Raw genomic sequence first — 27,785 nt, forward strand, 5'->3', positions numbered from 1 at the left:
TGATCTGCATAAAGTTAGTGATAAACTCATTTTTTGCAGCCTAATTGTCACAAAAATGTGTTTTTAGAAATTATATTTTGAATCATTTTTCTGGAGTTTCAGTTGACAGAGAAAGTCCCAGGGCTTCCTTATTAGAGATAAGCAGAGCTGGCTTCCTTTGAAATTATTTTGTACAGTGTCTAATCAATTTAATAATTAGGTTGTAATAGCCGACCTTGTTCCTTCAACCTACCCTTTAAATTACATGAAAACTGCCTTCTGTCCAACATTTGAGATGTAAAACTATCCATTTGATTCCTTCTAAATAACCTTGTTTCCGCTCTGGGTTTAAAAAACTACTCCTGTGTAAGCAGCTGAGTGACAAGTCTTAAAGGTTAATGGGCTGCAGGAGAGCACATGCTGGTTGCATTAGAACCTCGCCTCTGAGAGCACTGGTACGCTTCAAAGAGAACAATAGCATCTCTTTAAACATCAATCCTTTTAAAATATTAATACCTGATAACTCCCAGCTGGGCACAGAGGGCACAAATTAAGTTGACTTAAAGATTTTTTTCTAAGTTACAATATTTTGTTTGGCTTATTATCTGGTGAAAGGATTTTTTTTTTAACCTGAGGAGGAATGTGTATATCAGGTAGATGACCATTAAACCTAGAAAAGTATTTATGGTAATGAAATCTTGGTTCTGTTATTCTACTTTAACATATTTTACATTTACCCCTGTTCTCATGTTATAAGGATCGTATGTGGGTATGCTCTATGTAAAAATACTTGAGGTATGCCTTTGAGTATAATGTCACTATAGCGTGTATTTGATTTTTATAGATACAGATGGTCCAATTTTATTAGTTCACACTGATTGGAAGCAGCTGATGTGTATTCACATAAGTATTAATACACCAAACAAATAAATAATAGTATATAAACTTTACATAGAGCCATATGGGCTAAACTACATCTTTTCTAGCAATTCACCTGCTTCCCAGAAGATAGATATACCCATTTACTCTAGCGTTCTGTATTGCTCACTTATCATAACTCTTATATAAAACTCTCTGCAAAGAAAATGTCTATGAACCAGTTTTTAAGGAAAAGAATGGAATTATTAAGTAATTGCTGACATACTTCAGTGATATACAAGTTAATTGAAAGCTAAATGAAAAAAAAAACTCACAAAACTATAGAATATAAGCTCCAGAAAGAATTTCAATGCTCTCTGATCCATTTTATAGACAAGATTTACCAAGGCACACAGAGAAGTAAGTTAAAGGTGGTTAAGGCCCCAGAGTCAAGGCCTCACAGTTGGTCAGAGATAGGTGTAAAAGAGTCTAGAACTGTGTCCTAATGATTAGTCCCTGGGTCCTTTCTATAATACCCCATTGGGAAAAAGAAATAAGAGTGAACAATCATCCTGTCTGAAATTCATTCATATTATCTTTGTAGATATTTTCCCAGTTTTGTTTTAGGAAACATCTAGGGCTGTGTTGTCCAATAAAGTAGCCCATAGCCATATGTGGCTATTTAAATTTTAATTAATTAAAATTTGGTAAAATTAAGAAATTTGTTTCTAGTTATACTTTCTACCTTTCAAGTGTTTAACAGCTGCACGTGGTTAGTGGCTACCATGTTGGACAAGTCAGATACAGAACATTCTCAACAACACGGAAAGTTCTGTTCTACAGCAGTGATCCGGGGCGGGATTCCTAACTGTAGCACTGTTAAAGATTTGGCCTAATTCTTTATTGTAGGGGAGCTATCCTCTGCATTGTCAGCCTCTTGGCAACCTCTTTGCATCTACCCTACGATGCCAGTATCACGCCCTAGTTGTGACAACCAAAAATGTCTCCAGACATTTGAAGTGTCCCCTAGCAGACAAAATCCCCCCGGGCTCCCAGTTCTCATTCCATTGAGTCACTGATCTAAGACGTCACAATAATAAGAATAAAACCTTAAAATGACTTTGAGACCATCTGGGAAACTGACAATAGACATTAAAAATGTACTTTAAAGAATTTTCAGGGCATTTTGAAAACAAGCAGTTTTGCTTACTTTTTGTATAAAGAAATGATGGAATACAGTGAGTTGAGTGTTTTGGGTACTGTTTAGGATTAATTGACAATGGGGAATAAAACGAAGGTCTTCCACATTTGTGTATGGTGTTGCAGTATTGTGGAGATCAGGTTGCCCTTTGTAGGAACAGTCCTTTGATTATTAACATAGTCACAACTCACTTTAATCCAGTTTTGTTGTTTTTTTCAGTTATCTGCAAATTTATGAGTTAGAACAAAATGTAAACAAAAGAAGCATAAACTCTCCAATTTTTATTCGTTATGTGAACCTCTTAGTTTTATGAGCCAAAGGTTTTGTATTCTATTTAGAAAATGAACTTATAGACATTAGCATGAAACTTTAAAGATTAATTGAGCCTTTCAGTGTTGTGGGCACATTATTCTAATGATGTCTAGATTCATCATTAGAGGGCTGAGTCCTATGTACAGCCTATGTATTTAGAATTGAGTTCATGGGTATAGATTTTTTCTGAAATATATAATTTTGCTCTTTGTCTTAAAGTTGCTGTAGTAAATGCTTCATTATTCAGTGTTTCTTTGGAAAAAACTTCTATTTTACAATCTTGAGAATAACTGATTAGTATAGCCCAAGTCTTGAATATGCCAAAGTGAAAGTCCATAAAAAAAAAAGACAAAACAGCTTGGAATGAAGCCTCATTTAACTGCATTTCTGCTAAATAGAGTATTCATTATTGTGAATCAAAAAATTAGAATGAATATCCTGTGGAATAACACTGTTGTTATGTGATGTACACTTAGTGCCCATGGTGTAGGACAAAGAGTCTGTTTTCATAGAGTTGACTTGAAAGTTCTAAACATTCTTTAAGTTTTTAATAAATAAATATGAAATTAATAGTTTATTTGGCAATTTATTTTCAACTATATATAGCAAACTCATTTAAAATTTGAAGCTGAAAATATTTAGAACATAACTATTCAGTCAGATTTGATGATTTTCAAAATTAATTCATAATATTCTTGAAAATATACTGACTACACTATTACTATAAAAACTAAAATATACTTTCTATACTTAGAATTTCCAGGCAATATAGCATTTTAAACACATTAAATTCTACATGTTTTTGAAGCAGTAGATCACAAGGGTACTTAATAGCATTTGGATATAGAAATATATCATGTTTCATAAAATAGTTAGCAACCTAAACCTATTTGTCACTTTTACAATTCTAAAAGTTTAGCTCCAGAATTACTATGAACAACTTAGAAAGGACATTGTACTTTGAAGTATAACTATGATTGATTAGACTAAACTAATTCCAGCACTGCATTGTGTACTACTTTAATCTTTTTGAAAAGTGAATGAACAGCAGATGGCCTAATAAAGACACTCTGTGTCCTTGCTCAGTGTGGATTGGCTCTGAAGGGACTGGCTCAACACTTTAGAGTCCATATATTTGCAGTACATCTGTCTTAGTCAAGACAGATGGTTAAAGGAAAGAGAAACTTCCAAACTTTTGGATATATTCCAGTTAGGGGCTGCATATTTGGACGAACTGTTCATAGGACCTGACTTTCACCTTTAAGTTTTTCTCAGAAAAGTATTGTCTCTGATAGTTCAAAATATATTTGCAAATATAATTGCTACTGCATTTTGTGATTGTGTTTTTTAGAAAAATGTTACATTATCACCCATGCTTTCTGTGTATATTCCAATTCTTACTAGAATATTTTGGACTCCACATTTTTAACTACTTGTTTGATTGGTAAAATGAAAGGAAATAGAATACAATAGGATTTTACAATTAGAAAATGAAGGTTAGAACATCAAATTTGTCTTAATATGTGTTGTATTTCCATTAGCATACAGATGGAGGAAGAACAATATATATTGCCATCATATGTGGAATTTCAAATGTGTAAAGTTTGAAAATTTTTAAAAGTTTACATCATGAAAGCCTAATTAGCCTATAATCAAAGATTTATTCATAGCATATTAATACTTAAGAGCATGCTACTGACTTGAGAAAATGGAAGAGTGATAGAGGGAATGATTTGTGAGAGGAGTGTTCATCTCATGGTTTTAGAACAAAACTCAAAGTAGTTTAATTAGGAGAAAGTGTTTAGGTTAGCGGGTTCTCTTTAGAAACATGTATTTAATATGGTAATTTCTTCAGAATGGTTGTATACACCCTGGTGAAATATATTCATGAAGCAACCTGCTGTGCACTGGTGTTTGTGTCTTACAGTCATAACAAGCAGTGGCTACAGCCCCAGATCAGCACATCAGTATTCCCCACAGCTATATCCTTCCAAGTAAGTGGTCAGTAGCTTTTTTGTTTGTTAGAACAATTTTCCAGAATTATCTTTATTAATCTGTATCCACATAATATAACGACTTAAAATTGGCAAACATTTATATACATGTGTTATAAATAGATAGTTGGATACATTCTTGGGTAGATTAGACATATAGGTAAATATCCTGTATAAACCTGAAATAGAGATACCCACATTTATCTGGATAATTCCCTCCAATCTGGACTTAGAGTCCTTGAGGAAAACATCAAGCTCAAATCAGAATTCACTAGTTTTCTAGATGCAAATTCAAAAATGCTGGCTAGTTTAAAGAAAACCTGAAGAGTTTTCATTTTATCCAAACATCAGCATTTCATTATATCATTGAATTTTTTTGTTTGGATTTAAAGTTCTAATAAACATATTTTTGCAGAATATGCTTAATTGTTTTTATAACTAATGTAGTCACCTTATTGAGGACAGTGGTAGACATTTCTCAAGTTTACCTATATTGGGTATATATCTGAATTTGTTTGGAATCAGCCAGATGTGCCAAGATATTATATTTCTGATACATACACATTTAAATATAGTATGTTATTTCTGTAGCATCTAGAGTATCGTTAAGTATACATAGGCTGGAGATTGAATGGGGTACACTATATAAAATGTAGCATGAAGAAAGAAATGCCATTCTATTTCTTTTTAGAAAGCCCCCTACTTTTTTTAATTTTTGTATTTTTTTAAGATTTCAAATTCTTGGTAGGGCTTTTAAATAGACTTTCATAGTTATTGTGTAGCATCAAGTCACTCGTGATGAGTGTAAATATGCTCATGACCATAATAATTAGCTGGCCTGTGCTCAGTTTTCCTCCTCTACACATAAATTGCAGTGCTATTTCGGTTGTAATCAAGACTTATAGACCTGGAAGAGACACCTAATGTAATATCTAAACCAAATTTCTCATTTTACAGACTTAGGGAGTTTAAATTACTTGTCCGTGGTCACTGGACTAGTGTGTAGCAGAGCCTGGCCTCCAGACATTCAGAGTCTTGTTCTTTCCTGTATTGTTAAAATTATATTGTGGATAAAGAGGAGGATTACTTCCTGGATATTATAGGGTTTCACTGAATCTAAGCTGTCTGAATTAATATGCAGTCTTTGTTGCCACAGTAATGCTATTTTTCTGATATTTAGGCCCTATCCACACATTCTTTCTACACCAGCAGCTCAAACAATGTCTGCCTATGCGGGCCAGACTCAGTATTCGGGGATGCAGCAGCCAGCCGTCTACACAGCCTACTCACAGACAGGACAGCCCTACAGCCTGCCCACTTACGGTATTTCACGTCTTCTCCTTGTTTGGTTCTAAGCAGGTAATCCTGCTGGCTAGTAGTTTTATATTCTAATGCAGGTTACAGCTCAGAAGGAAGATCACCTTACTAACTAAATGGTTTGTGCATGCATTTTCTAAACAGATTTGGGTGTGATGTTGCCAGCCATCAAGACAGAGAGTGGACTTTCCCAAACTCAGTCCCCATTACAGAGTGGCTGCCTCAGTTACAGCCCAGGGTTTTCTACCCCACAGCCAGGCCAGACACCCTATTCTTACCAAATGCCAGGTAAGTAACCACCCATGAAATGTGTTATGTGAGAGCTCATTCTTTGAATGAGGCTTCTTGGCTTCAGACTAGGAACACCTGATCATGAAGACAGTTTTAGACTTTATCACAGCTCACACAGTTTTTAAAGAAAAGACAAATAACTAGGCAGAAACATGATGAAAATCATTAAATATACATCAAGAAGCATGACCCATACCAAATTAAAATACTTAAGTTTAAGCTGCATAACATCAGTATGAAACCAACTCCAAGCAAAGCAACCCGCAAGCCAGAGACCAGGTCAGGCACACGTTTGGTGTCTACTTAAGTGATTTAAAAGATTCGTAGCACAAATGAGTTATTTTCTTTTCAATATTCCTTAGGTATGCAGTGCTGTGTTGATGATATTTAAAAGCGAATTAGCTCTTTTCTAGGTTTCATTTATCATTAACTGATTAAGAATTTTTGTTCACTCCTAAAATCTCTCTCCCCTACATATTTCTTAATAGGACTATTTATATAATGTTTAACCCCCAAGTCCTCCATATAGGATCATTTTTAAATTCTCCTTATTTTTGACTTCTATTAAAAATTGTGTTTGATCTTTAGGCAATTGTTGCTGAAAGAATTTTAGTGACATAGTAAAAACATTTAAAAGCTGGTTCCTATCTCTCATTTTGTCTACATTGTTAGTCACAAATTGTGGGCTATATTAACATCTTTGAACCAACTGGTATTGACATTTTGGCTAATTGACTAAAATTAAATGATTAGTTAGACATTTTTTACTAGAATTGAAGGTCTCCTTTTTCCTGGAATGTAGATAGAAACATATTCGCATGCATGCTGTAGCTACAAAGAGCCATACAGTTTCAGTTGGCAGTGCTACAGAGAGCATAGAGACATTTTCATTTTTTCCCCCAACCACTTTCATATTGGCTATTCCAGGCCAGGTAAGTTGCATTGACTCATGATATATTGCTACTCAAAACACTTTGGTAAAACAAGTAATTAGCTGCTTCAATAGTCTTTCATTTTACTCCTTGACAAGTACATTCCATGAAGACATATTTTTTAAAAAAAAATCTGTAACTGATAGCTCACTCATTTTCACCCTTATTTGAAAAATAATTAAATGACAGACCTTGTAGTACAGTCTTAGAAAGCCCTCAGACCTTAGATTCTTGCAGTATAAATAGTTCTCCCTGAGTCTGAGCTCTTAAGCTATTTTTGTTCTAAAGAAAGGACATAGAAGAACAAAAGTAAAGGGAGCTGTAAGCATCAAGTCTATGTGGGTTCTGTGTGTTTATTTCCTATGCTAATAACTCCATCCAAATGTTTAACTCCAGTGGTTTCTGGATACAAATGCAGTTGATATGATTTGAAAGTTCCAGTGATTTCCTGGAAGTAGTCTTAGTCTGTGTATGATTTTATTCTTTGAGTACCCCTGCACCACTAGACACTTCACCCTTAAATGTTAGCCTCAGTCCTGATGAAGACTCTTCCCATATGCTTCTGTTTAGCCCAACAGATTCAATAGGAAAGGGTTTACCAGCTGTTACAGGAGGGATACAGCTAAGCACATTTTCTATATAAATCACGCAACTTCAAATTTCACTGTCTTCACAGCAAAATGCAAAATTTATTTCTCTCACCAAATTCTGTAAAGTGAAATATTTTTATCATATTACAAGGAATACTTTTTAAATGCAGTTTGTTCTTTACCTCTAGGTTCTAGTTTTGCACCATCATCTACTATTTATGCAAATAATTCAGTTTCCAATTCAACGAATTTCAGTGGTTCACAACAGGTATAGTAGATTTTTGTGTTTTAAGCTTTTTATATCTATTTCAGATTTGGAAGAGTACTTTCAAGTTCCCATGTAAGTGTGTAGTCTCCCAGAATAAGATTTCTTTATTTAAAATTAAGATAGCATTTTAGGATAATAAAAATTTAGCTACCAAGATTTCCTGGAATATGCATTATTCTGGCTGTTTTAGATTTCTTGAGTGTTAAAGGTTGGTCCTTTAAACATTTAAGCTATAGTTGGTTTGGCATGGAATTACAAAATGTATTGGATACTTTCTGTTGTCTTGAAATATATAATTGTATTTTTCTTGATAAAAAATAATTTTATTTTTCTTGATAAAAGTTATAAATATTAATTAATAGATTGAACTAAAATCAATCACAGGATTGTATTATAGATTTTATGACATTTTTAAGTCCTAAAAAGTATCACTTGTTATTAAACAAAATGCCTGTATAACTATTGTTGGCTTTTTAAATTTTTTTCATTTTTTACTTATATGATTTCTTTTAATAAATGTTTGATTCCTACTTTCCTGACAGCTGTAACTTTTTGCTGTTGTCACTGTGCTTGCCTCTAGTAGTCCTTAGTCCTTCTCATAATTATGTTTTCTTAATATTTTTATGAGTTTTAAAATCCAGTTTGTTAGAATTATGTGTGGAGCAAGAGTGAATGTTCCAGAATGACTGAATCAGCTCTGAGATGAATTTGTGATATATGTTGACACTTCAGAATGTTTTGCCCTTATTTCCTGATCTCAACAATGTTCAGAATAGTTGAGCTTAAAGGGTAGCTGATTTCTGGGCTTGCAATACACTATTTTACTTTCATGTAATTGTTGGACTTTTACATATTCTGAAGTATAAGTTATCGCGCAAGTACTTGCTCTTTGGATTCACAAAAGCAATTCTATTAATTGCCTTCTTTTAATTTTACTGATATAGCAAAAGGCAGAAAGGAAATAGCGATTATTAAAATAATATAGAATAATAATATTTTTGTTAGGATTAAAGTATAATTTGTCATTAGTTAGAAAAATGGTATCTTAAAACACCAAACATCAAAGCCACTGTTTTATTTTTAAAAATTGAGAATTTTTGATAGCCTAATTTCACTTATTTATCAATACAGCTGACATTTATTGAGCACTTTGCTATATGTTAGGGTTTTGAGTAGGCATCAAAGAGTCAAAAATAGTAAGTCTTTGCTCCCTGCGCTTTAGGAGGACACAGTCTTCCTGAAGAAATGCAGAAACAGACATGAAAATAATATGGCCAGAGAGTAGGCTGTAATGAATATAATAATAGAAATATACACTTAGGCAGAGTGGTAGTATAAAAGAAGAACTACCTTGCTCTATCTGGGAGGATTAAGAAAAGCTTCATCAAGGAAAAGAAAATTTATTTATAAAGATTTAATCATTAAAACAGATCCAATTATATCTGAAGATTGCATTTTAAATACAGTGGATCTGACATAAAATGCAATCTGTGTTTTGGACCATGGTCTGAGTGCCAGTTTATTCTCTTAGCAAATGTTTATTGAGTGCCTGTTAAGTATTAGGAATTGGTCTGTGTACTGGGGATAATGAAGGAGGCAGGGCTGGATCTGATCCCTGCCTCATGGAGCTTACAGCCCACTGCAAGAACCAAACAGCAAACCATAACGACACAAATAAATATAGAATTAGAAAGCATAAAGAGAGAGAAAAGAGCTTATTAGGATATTAATAGATGTCTAATTTTGAACAGGAGAGGTTTTGTGGAAGGCTCCTCTATGGAAACTACATTTAGGCCAAGACTCCTACGCGTTAGGTAAAGAAATGAGGGCAAGGGTGTTTCAGGCAGAGAAATTGGTGTTCAGCAAACCCCTGATGGGTGGAAGCCTCCGTGTATCCTTGGACTTGAAGGCTGGAGTTTAGTCGGTTATGGGGCGGAGAAGGTGGGGAAGCATGTATTGGCAGAGAGAGGCAGGGCCTGCTCACTAGGGCCCTGTCGTTCACAATAAGGAATTTGGATTCTATTCCAAGCCCAGTGGGAAGCTATTAAAGGATTTGGGGCAGGAGAATAACATCATATAATTTATGTTTTGAGAAGATTACTCTGGCTTCAGGGTCTTTGGAGAAAGTCAAGAAATGGAAACAAGGAGATAAATTAGAAAACGAATCCATTGGCTGCAACAGGAAGTGAAGTTAGCTTGGACAAGGGGACAATAGTGGAAATGAAGAGAAGGGGAGATCTTTAAGATACGTTTGAGTACAAAAAGGCATTATATTCCCCAGAGGCTAGCAGCCTGGACCTTTCTAGTTTGTAACTTCATCTTCCTGTGAGGGCATTAGCAGGCTAACAGAGAGCATCAACACAAAGATGCTGGAGTTAGGCTCTCTGGGTTCAAATTCTAGCTCTGAAACTTACTATCTGTGTGACCTTGTGCAAATCACTTAGCCACTCTGTGCCTTCATCCCCTTCCATGTAAAATGAAAGTAATAATATCACATAGGAAGTTGTGAGGATTAAATGAATAAATCTATTTAAGCCCTTAGAACAGTGTCTTGACACAAAGTAAGCACTTTGTAAATGTTTGCTATCACTATTTTATTCTGAGAAGGAAGTGTTGCTAGGATCTTTGTTCAAATGTTGATAAGAGTGGTTTTTTTTTCTTGGCTCAGAGGTAGTAGTGGAGAATATCAGGTCCTGAAATTAACAGACTAATAGAATTTTAGCTTCCTGCTATATTACTTCATCTTTTCTGACAATACACATATTTACTTATAGAGAGAATTTCCTTTTTTTGGAAACCACATCAAATGTGGATTTTTGTTCCCTTTAGAACATGTCTCATTAGGGGATCTTTTTTTTTTATTATTTCATTTCAGAATATTACAGGGGTACAAACACTTTGGTTACATACATTGCCTTTGCACCTCCTGAGTCAGAGCTACAAGCATGCCCATCCCCAGAAAGTGCACACTGCACCCATTAGGTGTGAATGGGTACCTTAACCCTGATCAAGGATTTGTCGTCACTGATAAGATTTGGGGCTAAGACATGCTAGATATATTAAACACCATTTATCACAACAGATCCTTACTCATCATCTTAATATATAAAAGGATTTTTGGAGGATCCTTTTTATTACTTTAAGGTTTTTAATATTTTTTAATAAAAACCAGGTCAGAGGAGTTGATCCAATGCATTAATTTTTCTCTGTAACAAAGGAGGGAAACTAAATATTTGAAAACCTCACTGAAAACTTTAAGTCCAGGCCTCTGGTGACACATAGTTTGTGAGAGGCTGGGTAAAAACAATCTTATTCATCTTCTTTTATTTACTCTTTACCACCTTCCAAGAAAACAAAGTTCTCAAGGGTAGCCTAGAAGGGGGGAAAAAATCACAAAAACGCAAACTGAGGTCTAGGTGGAGGGTGGGAGGGGCAACCACAACTCCTTGCTAGTGATGTTGGAAGATGCATAAGAACTGATTTTGTGAATAAGAACTGATTCCACCTCCTTCTCTGCTCTTTAAGCATATAGGTCCTGATGGTGTAAATCCTTGGGTGAGTAATTATCAGGAAGAAAGTGAAGTGTATACAACTTTTAGGCAGATTAAAATTTGTGCACTGGACCCGGTTTACAAAACCAGTAGGATAGTGCTTTACTGTGTGCATGTGAAAGATGCCTACCAAGTTGTCTGCATTCATTTGTGTCACCTCAAAGCTGTGTACTCAGGAATCAATGCGCTGAGTATTAGCCTTTCACTTACCATAGTGGTTGGTTACTTTCTCTTTTAAACACACACATCTCAATTATTGTTTCAGGATTATCCATCCTATACAGCCTTTGGCCAAAACCAGTATGCACAGTACTACTCAGCATCAACGTATGGAGCATATATGACATCAAATAACACGGCCGATGGCACACCGTCTTCCGCCTCAACCTATCAGTTGCAGGAGTCTCTCCCAGGATTGACTAACCAACCAGGTACAGATCTTCATCCAGGTGAAATACTTTTATGTGTTTTGCAGTATCTAATAATATGGAGAAAATGGAAATTTCAAAAACATAGCAGAAAGTGGCCATTGTGCTGACTTTTAATCTGTGTTGGCTTCACTCTGAGATGAGGCTTTTCTGGCATTTCAGAAAACCCTTCTCTTAGATGTGGGAGGGATAGGAAATTCTAATCTCAAAATGACTGTATATGTATGAATATGAAAATAAAATGTGAATGGACCTTTGGCCAGACAAATTTTTGACAACAAAGAAAAATTTTGATGTTATCTTCCTTGAGTATAACTGGCAATATTTCTTTTATGCTGGAGAGACTGCATAACTCCACCTCTGTGAGTCATCAGTAGCTCCAGCCACTGAGCGTTTCCTACACTCCTAGGATCAGTGTAGGCAGGATTAGTGGTAGGCAGGTTAATATCTTTGATCAGAGCATATTTAAACTTCATTGCATATTTCACTTATCTAAAGCTTGCTGTATTCTTGTTGGGATTGTATTTGCTGAACATATTTGACACAGCTGAAGTATTTAAAGTTAAAAGCAAGTTTAATAGAAATTCAGCATAATCCCAATCAAAATTCCAGAACTTTTTGTAGAAAATATTGAGATGGTTCTAAAACTACAAGGAATTGGAATACTCAAAACAATTTTGAAAAATAAGAACAAAATCTGAAGACTCACATTGCCTTATTTCAAGATTTATAAAGTACAGTAATCAAGAAAGTACAGTATTGGCAAAAGGATAGATACATAGATCAATGAAACAGAATGGAGAGTCCAGAAATAGACTCATACATATACTGGAAAACTGATTTTTGACCAAGGTGCAAAGGCAGTTGAATGAAGAATGAATAGTATTTTCAACAAAAGGTGCTGGAACAATTGGACGTGCATATGCAAAAGAGAATAGAATTTCAACTCATAACTCATATGCAAAAATTAACTCAAAATGGATCACAAACCTACATGTAAAAGCTAAAACTGTAAAACTTCTAGAAGAGAACATGGAGGAAATCTCTGTGTCCCTGGGCTGCATAATGATTTTATAGATAGGACAATAAAAACACAATCTGGAAAAGAAAAGAAAAGACAAATTAGATTTCATAAAATTAAGAACTTCTGCTCTTCAAAAGACACTGTTACAAGAATAAAAAGACAAGCCACAGATCAGGCAAAAATATTTGCAAGATACATATCTGATAAATGACTTGTATCCAGAATATATAGGGAACTCTCAAAATCACTACAAAAAATGAGGTTAATAGCCAGGCATAGTGGCATGTGCCTGTACTCCCAGCTACTTGGGAGGCTGAAATGGGAGGATCGCTTGAGCCTGGGATTTCAAGGCTAGAGTGAGCTATGATTGCACCACTGTACTCCAGCCTGGGCAACAGAGCAAGACCTTGTCTCTGAAAAATAAAAAGGAAGGAAAAAATGAAGTTAAGAATTTTTGTAAATATCATTAATGTGTTCAAGTATATTTTTCTACCTTCAGTTATTTGCAAGATCCAAATTCATCTCTGCTGCTTTTTTATCGAGCTTTGGAAGGGAAAGAAAATAGGGAAACATGGTCACAGGACTGTAAATTCTTTCCAACTGGACCAGTGGGGCCAAGATGATTCAATGCCAGGAAATGATTATTTATCGCATGCCTATTAGGTATCCGCACGGTGCTAGAAACGCCTATTTCAGCAGTGAAGGAGCTCTCTGTGCTCCTTTACTTTCCATTTAACAAGCAAGACAAAGATCAAGCAGCTAATTACAATAATGATTAGTATTGAGAAAGAGAAAATGGTAGATAATATGGGGAGTATTAACAAGTGAACTAATGTGAACATAAAGAAGAAACAATGAAACTGATATTTTAAGCAGCAGCCAAGATATGCTTATATCATGGATGGTAACATTCCATGGATGAAATGATAACATTCCTTATTTTTGGTTCCCTGTTCTGAATATCATCTCTAACTGTAGACCCAAGGAAAAATAGTGGTTTCTTTGGTGCCTTACTTTTCAGTTTCTTTCGCCTTATCTTCCTTTAGATCCTCATACCTGTGAGCACACAGCCCCTTTGAATTCCTGGTGCTTGTCCTGCTAGAGCTTCTTATTTAGGCTTTTCAACTATCTCAGCCTCCCTGAGCACCTGTATCCCTTGCAGGGCCAAGACTAGGGTAAGGCCAGCGAAGCACTGAGGGCACAGAGTGTTAAGGAGGAACTCATTCTCAGGGCCCTTAAATGTTGTGCCCTAGGGCCTGGGCGCCTTACTCATTAATCCCAGCCTAAATCCCATGTCCCAGATCTGTCCGGATTCTCTTTGAGTCAATACTTGCATTTCATTAAGGATCTTACCTTAATTCAAAGGATGAGTGATTTCAGAATCCTTGCTTTACAAATAGTTGAAATACTTTAGGTAGGGAGATTATTGACAAACTCTTACCACACTGTGGAAGGTTTTTCTCAATGGTGAAGGCTTTGGGGAAAACAAGGTGGGGTGAGTCTAGTCAAAAACAATGTAGTAGAAGTGTCTGATCATCAAGTGTCAGAGACTGAATGAGAGACAGGAACAGCAGGGTGTTTTAGAATTTACTAGACTACGGCTGCCATGAATGAAAACCATTTGTATGCTCAGATATGGTATGTGCTGGATAGAGCTTTGCGTAAAAGGTTGCTTTTGCTTTAATTTCCAGGTAATCCCAACACAGTTTCTCTGAAGAAAAGCCACAGATGGTTACTTTCCATTAGCTAAGAAATAATCAGTATTGAGACTAGCTATTTTATTTATATTAAAAAACCTAATTGCAGGCAGGTAGATATTCTGAATGTGTGACTTCGAATGTGACATATCCACATATGGCATTTGCATATTCACTATCAGAATGCTGCTATTTCTTCAGGCTTCCACTGGCTGCTGATGCCAACAAATACAGTTTGACCTAAGTTTCAGATTTTATTAGACTTTTTGTTGAATTTAAAGAAGAAATTATTTCTACCTATAACTATATTATTCTGCCAAAATCATAACAACACACATGCCTGGATCTTTAAAGAATTCGGTGACCTCAGACCTTCAGTCAAGGTAGCTTCAAGTTTAATTTTGCCTTTTCAGATCTGGCATTCATCCAAAAAACAAACAAGTTTATAACTATGGGATTTTTCTTTATTATTGATGGAATCTGATCTATTTAGTTTAAGGGTAGGGAAAGTATTTCCCATTGACCAGTTCTGCATTTTGGACTTACAGCAGAAACCTAAGAGTTAAATCCACAATTTCTCATAGAACATTTACTGTTGACTTCCATTTTTATAATAAAAACATAACTTATGCTCCATAAGAGCCAGCTGGCTGTTCTGATTTAGAGATAAGCCTAATGAAATAAAGTCAGATCTAAATATCCAAAATTTACAAGGTGCAGTTATTCATTGCTATACTGATTAAAGGATAATTACTTAATCATGTGTAATGCTGGGTTAAGAAAAGCCTAGGTCAATCAGTAATGACTGATATTATTTGGAAATTGCAAATAGCATTCAGTTATTTTACTTTACCTTATTAGGTAGTTTGACAATGGATTTAAAGAAACATTACCATGCTGATTAAGAACAGACATTTGAGTTCATTATCTTTATAAAGATTTTTCTTTGTCTTTAATATAAAATTTATATTAGATATATGATATTTTTGATTTGTACTCAGAAAGTTTGAGGACTGATGAGCACATGAAGATGGGAGATACTTTATAGCATCTCCTTTTTAAATATTTGAAACATCTTTAAAATTAAATGTAGTTAGTAATCTGTAACAATATTATGCTTTATACTGAGACTTTAATAAACATTACAATACAGTAGCTAATTGAACTTAACAAGCGCTCCAGAAATGTAAAGCAGGTAGTAAGATCACTTCACTCGCTGAAAAGAAGCCACTTTCAAAGGCAGAACATAGCAGCCTTTTCATAACGTCATGGTTTTTCACATGACAGGAAGGAAGCTAACTCATCTAATTGAAACTAACAAGAGGATAGATTGTAAGGACGGACCACACTGAACTGCTGTACCAGTTTACATTTTCCCCACCTGCAGCCTTACTGTGCCCTTGTGCAATTACCTGAGTGAAATCTGGCAGAGGCAGTGAAATTAACAGCTTTCTCCTTTAAAAAAAAAAGCGTCAACAAATGTTTAATGACCGGTTGAGCTCAAGTTCCTTCTTTTACCCTTTATCAGAAGAAAGGATAGAACCTTCAGAAGGGATAGAGGTCAGTACAATTCCACCTGGGTGATATCACAAGCCCTCTACAGGTTGTGTTCTTTTACTTCTATGAAGTTCTTTCAACAAATTCCTTGGCCCTCCCTTGCACAGAAATCGTATAATCTCCATATAACTCTTTTTTAAATTTATTTTTTAATTGTCAAGTAAAAACTGTACATCTATAGGCATGATGGGAGGCACTTGTATTCGCAGCTACTCAAGAGGCTGAGGCAGGAGGATTGCTTGAACCCAGGAGTTTGAGTCCAGCCTGGGCAACATAGTGAGACCCTGTGTCTTTAAAAAAAAATTGTATATATTTATTGTGTATAACACTTTGTTTTTAAACATTGTGAAATGGCTAAATTGAACTAATTCATGTATGTATTACCTCACATACTTATTTTTGTGGTGAGAAAGATATTCTCTCAGTAATTTTCAAGACTATAATGTGTTGTTATTAACTGTAGTCACCATCTTGTAAATTTATTCCTCCTATGTAACTGAAATTTGTGTCTTTTAACCAAAGCTCCCTAATCCCCTTCCCCATCCCCACAGCCCCTGGTAACCACTGTCCTACTTGTTACTGCTATAAGTTAAATTTTTTTTTTGCGGTGTACATATCATGCAGTATTTGTCTTTCTGTGCCTAGCTTATTTCACTTAACATAATGTTGTCCAGGTTCATCTATGTTGTCCCAAGTGACAGGATTTTCTTCTTTTTCAAGGTGGAATAGTATTCTATTGTGTACATATGCCACATTTTCTTTAGCCATTAATCCATTGATGGATACTTAGGTTGATTCTTTATGTTGCTTGTTGTGAATAAGGCTACAGTGAACATGGAAGTACAGGTATCTCTTTGACATACTGATTTCATTTGCTTTCAATATGTACCTGGTAGTGGTATTGCCAGATCATATGCTAGTTATATTTCTAATGTTTTGAGAAGCCTCTGTACTGTTTTGCATAATGGCTGTACTAATTTACATTACATTCCACCAACAGTGTGCAGGGTTCCTTGTCCCCACATCCTCTCCTACACTTGTTGTCTTTCTTCTTGGTAATAGACATTTTAAACAGATGTGAGATGGTATCTCATTGTAGTTGTTTTAATTTGCATTTCTTTGATGATTCGTGATGTTGAGCATTTTTTCATATATATTCAAATGATGTTGGTCATTTATATGTCTTCTTTTGAGAAATCTCTTTTCAAATTCTTTATCCATTTTTAACTGCGTTATTTGTTTTCTATGATTGAGTTGTTTGAGTTTCTTATATATTTTGGATATTAACCCCTTATCACATGTATAGTTTGCAAATATTTTCCCCCACTCTGGTAGGTTGTTATATGACTCTCTTGATCAGTGGAAGCAGATCTAGGTTTGACCTTCTTGTAACCTGGAGAGTCTGTTGCTGTTTGCATGAGGAAGTATAGCCATATGGTGAAAGCAGAAGTTCTGGAATCACAGCAGTGTTGCCACATACAAACTATTTAATTTTGGTAAATTAATTAAGTCTTACATGTCTCCATGTCCTCCACTATTAGAAGACAATAATGAAGGACCTAATTCACTGGGTTGGAGTGGAGTGAGGTTTAAGTTATAAATATATGAGAGAGAGAGAGAGAGAGTTTCATAATAAAGAGCTCCAACAAATCAATAAAAGACAAATAACTCAATATTTTAAATGGGCAAAAGATTTAACAGTTACTTCATAAAAAATGATATCAAATGGGCAAGAAACATATGAAAAATTGTTCTCCATAATTATTCATCAAGAAAATGCAAATTAAAACCACAATGAAATAGCACTGTGTATGTGCACCCACAATGGTTCAAATTAAAAAGACTACTTATACCAACTATTGGCAGGGATGTGGAGCAACTAGAACTCTCATTGCTGGTAAGAGAGTAAATTGATACAACCAGTTTGGGGAAAAGTCAGTGTCTATTAAAGATGAACATATGCCTTACCTCTGACCCAGCAATCCCATTGCCAGGTATAGATTCCCAAGAGGAATGAGAGCTTATGTCTACAAAGACATGTACAAGAATGTATATAGCAGCTTTACTTATAATAGCCTAAAATTGTGACTAACCCAAATGTCCATCAACAGAATGGATAAAGTATAATATACATACATGATGAAATGCTAACCACATTAAGGAAAGAACAAACAATTGCTCCAGGCTATAATGTGGATGACCTCACGGACATAATGAGCAGTGAATGAAGCCAAATACATGTTTCAATAAAATTTTTTTAAAGGACAGTGCATAACAGTATTCATCTATATATATGTGTATACATATAGATATATAAAAGAATATATATACACACACTAAAAGTTTAATAAATGTGGACCTACTTTTTATAGTTTTCCTAAAAAGCTATTCATTTATTCCCCAAGAAAATGCCTCTGCCCATGTTTTATCCAAATTCTTAGAGCTCTTTTAGGATCCTTCAGTAACTTGAAAAGCATCAATGGGAATAAAGCCTTATGTTTACTGAAACCCAGACACTTCCTAGAGCCACAGTCTTTCTCTGGCCTCTTCTGCTCTTACACCCCCTCACTGTGACAGCTGCGGGATAGCAGAGTGGTTCCTGCTAAATGGCTTCTTTATGGATCTAATCTAACAATCAACAACCCATGACTGATCACAATGACTGGGATTTTGCAAGTTTTTGTCCCTTCAGTTCTTGCACTGTGGCAGGAAGGAAGCTGCCTCATGATACTTAACACCTGAAAATTGATCAATAATTAATATAAAGAAAGGTGTTATGGAATATCATCCAAAAATTTTTTAAAAGCTTGCTTAATAAATGAGGGCTAATTTGAGTCGCCATTTTATTTTAATTTGTGGGATATAGTAATTAGGAAAATTTTGTTTCAAAAAGAATTAGAAATGGAAAAATTTTTGAGTGCTTTTATTTAAAAGTTGTGTGTTCACGTACCTAACGTGTCATTTAATGCCTATGCAGGTAAGCTGAAACTCTGTTTAGTGTAAGATAGGGCTATATTGAACCCCATAACTAAAACCTTTCCTATATGCTGTTACTTTCACCCATGCAATAACAGAGACTCATGCAATGAACTGTGCTAGCAATATTTTTAGAGCAAATAATATTTGGAGCACAGACATATTTTTGACCCTGCCCTGACATGTACAGTGTTTCCCAAAGGAAATGTTAAAACCAACAGAAACGATTAGAGATTAGCTATGTAAAAATTACTGTTTCTCAGAAAAAAACATTGCCTAAGTTTGTTCCGATTTGTTTATTTAGATTAAAGACTGCTTGGCTGCCCTCAGAATTATTATATTTTAATTTAATGATAAAGTGTGATAGTCATAACATCATTATGTTTAAAAATTATTTAATTAAAATTTAATATAGTTTGCTATCTGACTCTTCTAGAGATTTTTACTTTATACATATGATTTAAATCAAATTATTATAAATTATATTTGTCCCTCAGTAATCCAAAAAGGTAGCTATTATTACCCATTATTATACAATGAAACTGAGATTCAGAGAGATTGAGTGAAATGCTTGAAGTCACACAGTAATTCTGACTCTTTGACTTGTTATATTGTTCCTCATGGTTGCTCAGTTTATCCTAACAACCCCTCTCACAGGTTTGCCACCGCTCAATACTTTCTACCTCCTAAGATACATTGTCACTGGCTTTAGATGTGTCAGAATTTGAGATATCTGTGGGACATGCTGAAGTCAACTAGATGAAAGGTCTGAAACTTAGGACGTGGCCTGGTTGGAGGTATAGATTTATGTCTGGGTCATCATATGTAAGATCATTAACATATGAGAGTTTTAAATCACTCAGGGTGTAGGGAGTGAGAAGTACAGTAATCAAAGGATGGAATTCTTAAACACCAGCGTATAAGGAATAAGAGAAGGATAGTAGTTCGTGTCTCACAGACAGAGAAGGACAGAGATGGTGACAGAGATTCTAGAACTAGGAGAGTGAAAGAGCATCAGCGGCCAAATAATGGTTCCGAGGAGGTGGTGTTTAAGAGGATCAAACACAGCACAGAGATCCAGGAGAAGAACTGAGTCTGTCTATTGCTATTGCATTTATCAGTGAGGTAGTTATCGGGGACTCTTAGCAAGAGTATTTTGACTAGTGTTTTTGTGAACTGAAGCTAGATTTTGATCAATCGCATGTCAAGAAGTGGAGACAAATGTGCTGTCCAGTACTGTAGCCACTGGCCACACGTGGCTATTGAAAACTTGTAACGTGGTTACCGCAGATTGAGGTCTACTGTAAGTGTAGAATATGCACAAGATTTCAAAGACGTAGTGTTAAAAAGAGTGTAAAACCTATCATTGACAACATTTCTATTGATTATATGCTGAAATGATAACATTTTTGATACATTGAGTTAATTAACATATATGAATAAGAATTTTACATATCTTTTTTTTAATGTGGCTGCTAAAAAGTTTAAAATTATATATGTGGTCACATTTGTGGCTCACATTATATTTCTGTTGGACAACACTGGTATGCACTATTGTTTTAAGGAGTTTTATTTAAAAGAGAAGATAACAAGCACATAGTATCTCGATGGAAAATGAAAGGCCAAGGGAAGAACTTTAAATTTGTGAGGGGCCCCCAGAAATGGCACAGGTTAAAGGAAAGATCTGAGAGGGTTTAACTCATGGACCATGACCCCCTTATAGGTGGGATTGAGGAGTCAAGCTTACAAGTGCAAGGGGGGTTTGATCCAGAATACATCTCCTTCTCCAAACTGTGACCCCAAAATGAAGGGGAAGGTAGATTTAAATGGAGATAAATATATAGATGATGGTACAAACAGGAATTTGAAGGCATATGGAGTATAAAGACATTCAAGTTTAATAGATCATATAGATTAAAACTAGGAGAGATTTTTGTGTGCTTGGGATTATAAATCTTTTTCATAAGGAGGTTTCTATTGTATAGGAATGTGTTTATTAAGATAATTAATAATGAAGACTCATACTTGATCTAAAAATGAAGTGCTATTCTTGACATCAGTTATGTTATTTATAGGAGAGTTTGATACCGTGCAGAGCCCCTCCACACCCATCAAAGATCTTGATGAGAGAACATGTAGGAGTTCTGGGTCAAAGTCCAGAGGAAGAGGCCGGAAAAATAATCCCTCCCCACCTCCTGACAGTGACCTGGAGGTATGCCTACTTATTCCTAAAGATCGTAATATGATGCTTTATTTTATTGAATGGTATATTGTATACCTTGCAGTCCCATTAAGTTGCAAGCTTAACAAAAAGACATATAATGAATTGAGTGGACATACTTTGTCGTAGGCATTTAGCAGCTCTGAAGTTTGAGATTTTATCAATTATAATGGCAAAATTAAAAACAGTAACAACTTAAAAGTGATATTGTTTTGCAAATTCTAGGTCTGAGATAATTGCATCTTTTGATCCAAATTGGCACAAATTTTTAAAATGAAGCCATTGTTTGTGGGGTAATTTTCAGAAAAACACTATATTTGATAGTACTACCATATTGAAAGGCATCTATATGGGTCATTAAATTTAAAAAGATAGAAGTAATCTGTATGGAAAGACAAAGTCATCTTCTGAAACTAGGAAAAATTTCAATCGTTCATTAAAATGTTGTATCTGTGGAAATTTCAGTGTATGTCACTTTTTCTGCATGTGAGCTCTTTTGAGATACAGCTGTACTAATAAGCAAGTTGATTTTTATTATAAAACATCAGGAGAAACTATTCTTAACCATAAATATGTTACTTCTTACATAACCAAATACTTCAACTAAGAAAAAAACTAAATTGCCAGACATAGTAAAATCAAGTATCAGCCATTTGTGCTTCTTCAAATGAGATAACTTCCTTTACCTGAACAACAGCACGTTTAAATCCCTTCTAGAACCTGACAGGTGATATAGTTGAGTGACTGGGCTGGGGAGCCCAGCAAAGTAGGAGCATTGGCCCATTCTGGGAGATTTACCCCTCACTACCATGTGGGAATGTCAGCCAACCTGGCCACAACTTCTCTGCCATGGCCAGAACCCTGAAGTTTGTGTGAAATCGCCTAATTTTGAAATGATGCTAAATACTATGAAATTTTTCAAAACTCGCAGGTCAAACAACAAATTTGCTGGCCTAATTTGACCCAAAGCTCCACATTTTGCAATTTCTGTTTAGGGGTTATTTATTGATTCTTTTAAATATTGTTTAAAAATTTAATTCTTTGCTTAAATTGCAAAATTTTATGGATCCACAAAATGGAAAACTTTAAAATACAGAGTTTCAAGCACATTTCTGTCATAAAGTCCAAGTGTGTCTTTTTTTGGTATTAACTATAAGTAAATCTTTGCATAAATTTATTCAAGTTAGGACTTCTGACTTTCAAGCTTGTAATTATTTCTATCACTCTTGCTCGTCAGATTTTACAGGAGTTAGATTTAGCAAATTTGGAAAACAATTACTGAAGAAATAGGATTATTCTCTATAAAATGACATCAAGATGATATCCAACAATGAAGGGAAATTTTTCTACTTGTAAAGAAATTTCTGTTTCCTTAAACTTTATAATTGTTTGATCTTTATTTTTTGTCTTCAGCGTGTGTTTGTCTGGGATTTGGATGAAACCATCATTGTTTTTCACTCACTGCTCACAGGGTCTTATGCACAGAAGTATGGCAAGGTAAGAAATCAAGAAATTTTACTCTAAGAAATCTTGTTGGAATTGTATTTTGTTCAAAAATCAAGGGCCTTTTAAAAATGCATTTTAAGTGTTTTTCTTGCATTCTGTCATATTTTTCTCTTAATTATCTATTTCCAATGGCTTGTTCTTTAATATGAATTGACAGATTTTACTAAGCTAATTAGAAATTGATTTCTTTTTTGTTTCTTCACAACGACTGAGATTTCTACATCAAGACCAAGCTTCTTACTCTCACATAATAATTTAAAATTTTTTTTTTGTAAATTGAAATGGACTTTAAAACATAAAATCACATAGTATCCCATTTAGGAAATTTAAGAAATTGAACTAATTTGTTGCATCAACTGTTGCTATAGAATACCATTTGAAATAAGCAAGTAATTTTTTGTCAGACAGATTCTCTGGATTTATGAATGGAAGTTTTTCTGTAACTTTAGTAAACATATTAATAACTGGGATAACACCAGCCAACAAAGTCAGTGATACATGGGCTCATTATTCCCCTGCCTTTTCTCTTGCTATTGTTTTTACAGTAAGCTTCTTAGAACAGTGTTACCCACCTTCTCGAGTGCTTCTCCAAAGACTGATGCATCCACAACAGGCATTTCGGCTGGAAACACAGTTGTTTAGGCCTTAACTATCAATTCAGAACAGGGTGGCCTGCCTGCAGTTACTGTAGTCAAAGTTATCTCCAACTTTGGTTCCTTTTTTATATACATTTACAAGAATGTCTTATTATATCTTTATGTATTTATTATCTCACTATTTGATGGTCTTAATGTCAGCTCAGCATACAGTTTTTAGCAACAATGTTAAGCCTTGTTTTCTAGACAGGTAATAATGAATTGTGTTCGAGTATATCTTTCTAAATTGCATTTTGAGTGAATGTGCATTGTCATTTGTTTTTTGGTATAGGTAATGAATGTTGCTAAACATATATGAAAGGTTAACAATGTTGTTTAACAACCATTTACAAGAGTCTTGGCCCCTTCATCACAATTATCATCTAAAAAGTCTTCTCCAAAGCAGGATGTCTACATATCCACCAGACATTCAAGACCCTCCATTGGGATAAGGAAAGAAAATATTAGAATGAACACACATATACAGGCACACATTTGTATTTCATACTTACTAATTTTTATTATCTGTTTCATAACGCATATAGTTTATATAAATATATTGTTTTAATTAGCTCTGCTGCTATAATAAATTACCATAGACTGGGCTGCTTACACAACAAATATTTATTTCTCATGGTTCTGGAGGCTGAGAAGGCCAAGGCCAACATGTCAGCAGATTCAGTTCTGGTGAGGGCCTGCTTCCTGGTTTACAGATGGTGGTCTTCTTGGTGTGTCCTCACATCGTGCAAAACAGAGAAAAAAGGAAAAAGCAAGCTATTGTGCCTTTTTATAAGGGCACTAAACCCATTTATGAGGGCTCTACCCTCATGACCTATTAATGATTACCCCCCAAAGGCCCCACCTCCTAATGCTATCACATTGGGGTTAGGATCTCAATATATGAATTTTGAGCAGGCACAAACATTTGTTTCATATCATAAATGCAAATGATTATAATTTATAAGTAAATTACTACACTGAAATTTAAAGTGCATGCTGAAAATTCTATTACTGATGGAGTATGTAGTCTAAAAAGTTTCCAGACAATAATCTAAAGGATTTCTTCTGATACAGTATCAGCTTATCAAAAATACACAGTAAATTCTGTTGAACTGATTGCAATATTTTTGTGCAGCTAAATTTATATTATTATATAAGTGTTTAAAATAAATAATCTAACTTGAGTACATGAACCCAAATAAAGATCCCTTCAAAATAGTCACCATTAGGGACTATACCTAAATATACATGTTGTTCCCATTGTGAAAAATGAGTGTTGGTACTCACCTTTTGGAAATATCTTTAGACTTTTGATATATTTCCTGACTTCCAGTCTTCATCCTTTTGTGGTAATTTTGATCTTTAGAAATAATAAGATCATTTGGAACCAAGGCAATGGATAAGGAGCATGGTAAAAATGTCACTATATATATTTGTTTTCATTTTGTCAAAAATACCGTAGAGTAATGAAGCTGCTTTTCTCAATTGACTCATAAACTGGCTCTAAGAGCAATTCCAAAAGCTAAGCTCTCAAACTTCTCCCAGCATTGGTGCATCACTGAAATAAACGTCGGCTCCCTGGATCAGTGCCTGGACGTGCAGTACTCGTTTCAACATACAGGTTTCATTATTTCAAAGTATTGTCTAAAAAGCTTTATTCAAATACAAAATAGAGACCTTCTCCATGCTTCCAGAAGGTTAAGGTAGCAGAGAATAAGGAAAGGGTGGGGCAAAGTGAGGGAAAGAAGGAAACTTTATTTAATGCTATGACGTGCTATGCAGTAAGCATCACACAGTATTGAGGGGTAGGTTGTTCTCCGCACCCTATAGATGAGGAAACACACTCAGAGAGGTAATAAAATGTGTGCACAATCACCCAACTAGTCAGTGGCAGATATGAGTCCTGGGGCTCTGGACTCATTGACTCCAAAGCCCATCTTCTTTCTGCTGTAGCACATGACATGGCCTAGGCAATTCCTCTATCGGGAGTACAATAGAAAAGTAACATTTCCTAAGAGGAGTAAAGATAATTAGTGAGGTACTGTGTAGGCCATTGTGTGAGTTCTCTTTTAAGTTGTAATGATTCCAATTATCTTCTCTCAGACACTTGGGATATTTTTTTCATCAGGAGGTAAAACTTAAGAAATACTCAGTGAAACAGAGTGTGGCAGGCAGTGATCAGCACCCAGTGGTGATGCACAGTATGAAAAGAATCCAGGCCTATTGGAAGGGCATGAAGAGGATAAGCTTTCATTTGTAGATCACCTGGGATGTGGTATAGCCTGTGTTTAACATTTTAGAAACAATAGGGGTGGTAGTTAAGGGCAAGAGCTTTTGAGTTGAATAAACTTAAGTTTGAAAGTCAAGTTCGGATGCTTACAGCTTTCCGACTCTGGCAAATTAATCAATTACTCAGGCTCAATATCTGTAAAACGGGAATAACACCATCCATAGCAAATAAGCATTAAAGAAATAGCACGTTTGAAGGGTCCAGCAGAACATTTGGTGTGAATTAACAACTCAAAAAAATTGTAGCTACTGCTGGTCACTTTTACAAACCTTATCCCATTTAATTCTCACAATTACTCTGCTGTAATTTATTGTGATACAAAGTTTATGGATGAGGAAGCCAGGATTATGAGGGCTTAAGTAACTTGACCAAGGTCACAAAAATGACAAATGTTCATAGATATTTTGGAAACCAAGTCAGTTTTATAGCAAGTCCATGTTCTTTATTCTATTCTCTGCTTACTGGAAGGAGGTCTATTAGAATTGACCAGGTTGAGCAACTTAAGAAAATTAAAGTAAACATGTTTTTAGGCTATATTTTTTTGTAATCAAAATAAAAACACCCTTATTGAATTCCGTGAAAAATAACTTATTTTTGAACTATTATTTTTGAACTTTATTATTGAACTATTATTGACATTTTTCTAAAAGTCATTTTATCATTGACATTTTTCTTAACGTCAGTAAGGAAATGGGCATTGCCTTTTGGCCAGTACGACATCAATATCTTGGCATATTGGGAAGTGCTAAGTAAGGCCCATCTTGTGAAGCTGCAGGCCGCATGCATCTCAGGGGTCACTGATAGGAGACAGAACGGATGTTGGGTCGCTTCAGCTTCACCACAAACCACAAAGGAAAATGATCAGCTGGAAAGACCTCCTGTGCCTAAGGGCAAGTCATTTGACCTCTGATCCTGTTTCATCTGAAAATGGTTATAATCCATTTCCTTCCTACAGTTACTGGGTGGATTAACTGAGATAATGTAACTATATAAAAATGACATTCCACTATGAAAACTATCATCCACCTCCTTGGTCAGAAAAACTTAAGTAAAAATACACATTCTTCCCCCCAAATGAGAAATGATGAAAGGCAGATGTTTTCAGGCCTGCAGAAGGTCAGTGTTTGCTCTTACAGTGCACGAAGTGGTCCCGCAGTGGCCTCCATACAGTGAGCCAGAAGCTGGGCCTATATGGGCCAGAGATGTGAAATCACATTCCTGAAATTACCGCACCTACCGACATATCTACCTGTCTCTTTTTCTCTCCCACCACCCGTAAACAGTAGGCAATAAGAAGTACCATTTTGACCTCCTGCTGTGTGCCTGGCATTTGCTGAGTGTCCTGCTAAATCCTTTCTTTCTTTGGCTTTCACCACCACCCTGTGTGATGGGTACCGTGTTAACACAGCTCGTACATGGCTTGGCCAGTGGAACCCAGATCTCTCTGACAGGGTCTTAATGTCTATACGCTTTTGTTCTCATATTTTCCCCCACAACCTACAAAAATAAAATTCATGGAACACAGTAATATAGGCATGTCATTTTACTTGTGAACTGCTCTATATAACAAACTTTTGTGTTCTCATTTAAAGAAAGCACTTTTGGAAAATTCTACTTCCATTTATAAATAAATAATGTGAATTTTCCAAGGATCTTCCTAATATGTTATCACTTTTTAACTCTGTTCCGTTGTCAACACTCTCTCTTCCCAAGCGGAACTATTCCTGGACATTTCCCCTAGCGGCCAGTGAGGTGCATCGGTGTCTGAGCTCCGCTGCAGTGAGGCTGGTGATGGGTTTTGCAGCTGAGCACCAGTTGGCGTGTACAGTTTTCAACACTACGAAACTCTAAAATAAGAGTTTGTAAATTTGACAGGATGTAGGCCAGGAATCATCCATCATCTGTTAGAGTTTATGAAGATTATTCCTATTCCCTGATTAATTGTATATGTTATTTTACCTGATAAGTTGCAGTAATTCCTTTTTGGGAAGAATTACTGGCGAAGGGAAGTAAATAAATTGTGCTTTAGGGATTTGGTTCATTTCAGAGCATCCATGTATCATGTGCTATGAAGCTATGATTCTCTAAAGTTATCCCACCGTAAAGATACAAAGGAAATAGCTCAAGTCAGGGAAAAAAACTCAAGGAAGAGTGAATG

At 35.3% G+C, this 27,785-nt stretch overlaps 1 protein-coding gene across 1 annotated transcript in view; it reads left to right on the forward strand.

The window, feature by feature from the left end:
* EYA4 (EYA transcriptional coactivator and phosphatase 4) overlaps nt 1-27,785 on the forward strand; it is a 241,911-nt gene that overhangs the window by 184,772 nt on the left and 29,354 nt on the right. Inside the window, exons 7-13 of the mRNA XM_045544398.1 lie at nt 4,278-4,344; nt 5,525-5,667; nt 5,806-5,949; nt 7,663-7,742; nt 11,559-11,724; nt 21,051-21,187; nt 22,610-22,693. Coding sequence (XP_045400354.1) covers nt 4,278-4,344; nt 5,525-5,667; nt 5,806-5,949; nt 7,663-7,742; nt 11,559-11,724; nt 21,051-21,187; nt 22,610-22,693 — 821 coding nt within the window. The remainder of the gene's footprint in view (nt 1-4,277; nt 4,345-5,524; nt 5,668-5,805; nt 5,950-7,662; nt 7,743-11,558; nt 11,725-21,050; nt 21,188-22,609; nt 22,694-27,785) is intronic.

Source organism: Lemur catta, chromosome 2 (assembly GCF_020740605.2).
Source record: "Lemur catta isolate mLemCat1 chromosome 2, mLemCat1.pri, whole genome shotgun sequence".
Classification (NCBI taxonomy): Eukaryota; Metazoa; Chordata; class Mammalia; order Primates; family Lemuridae; genus Lemur; species Lemur catta.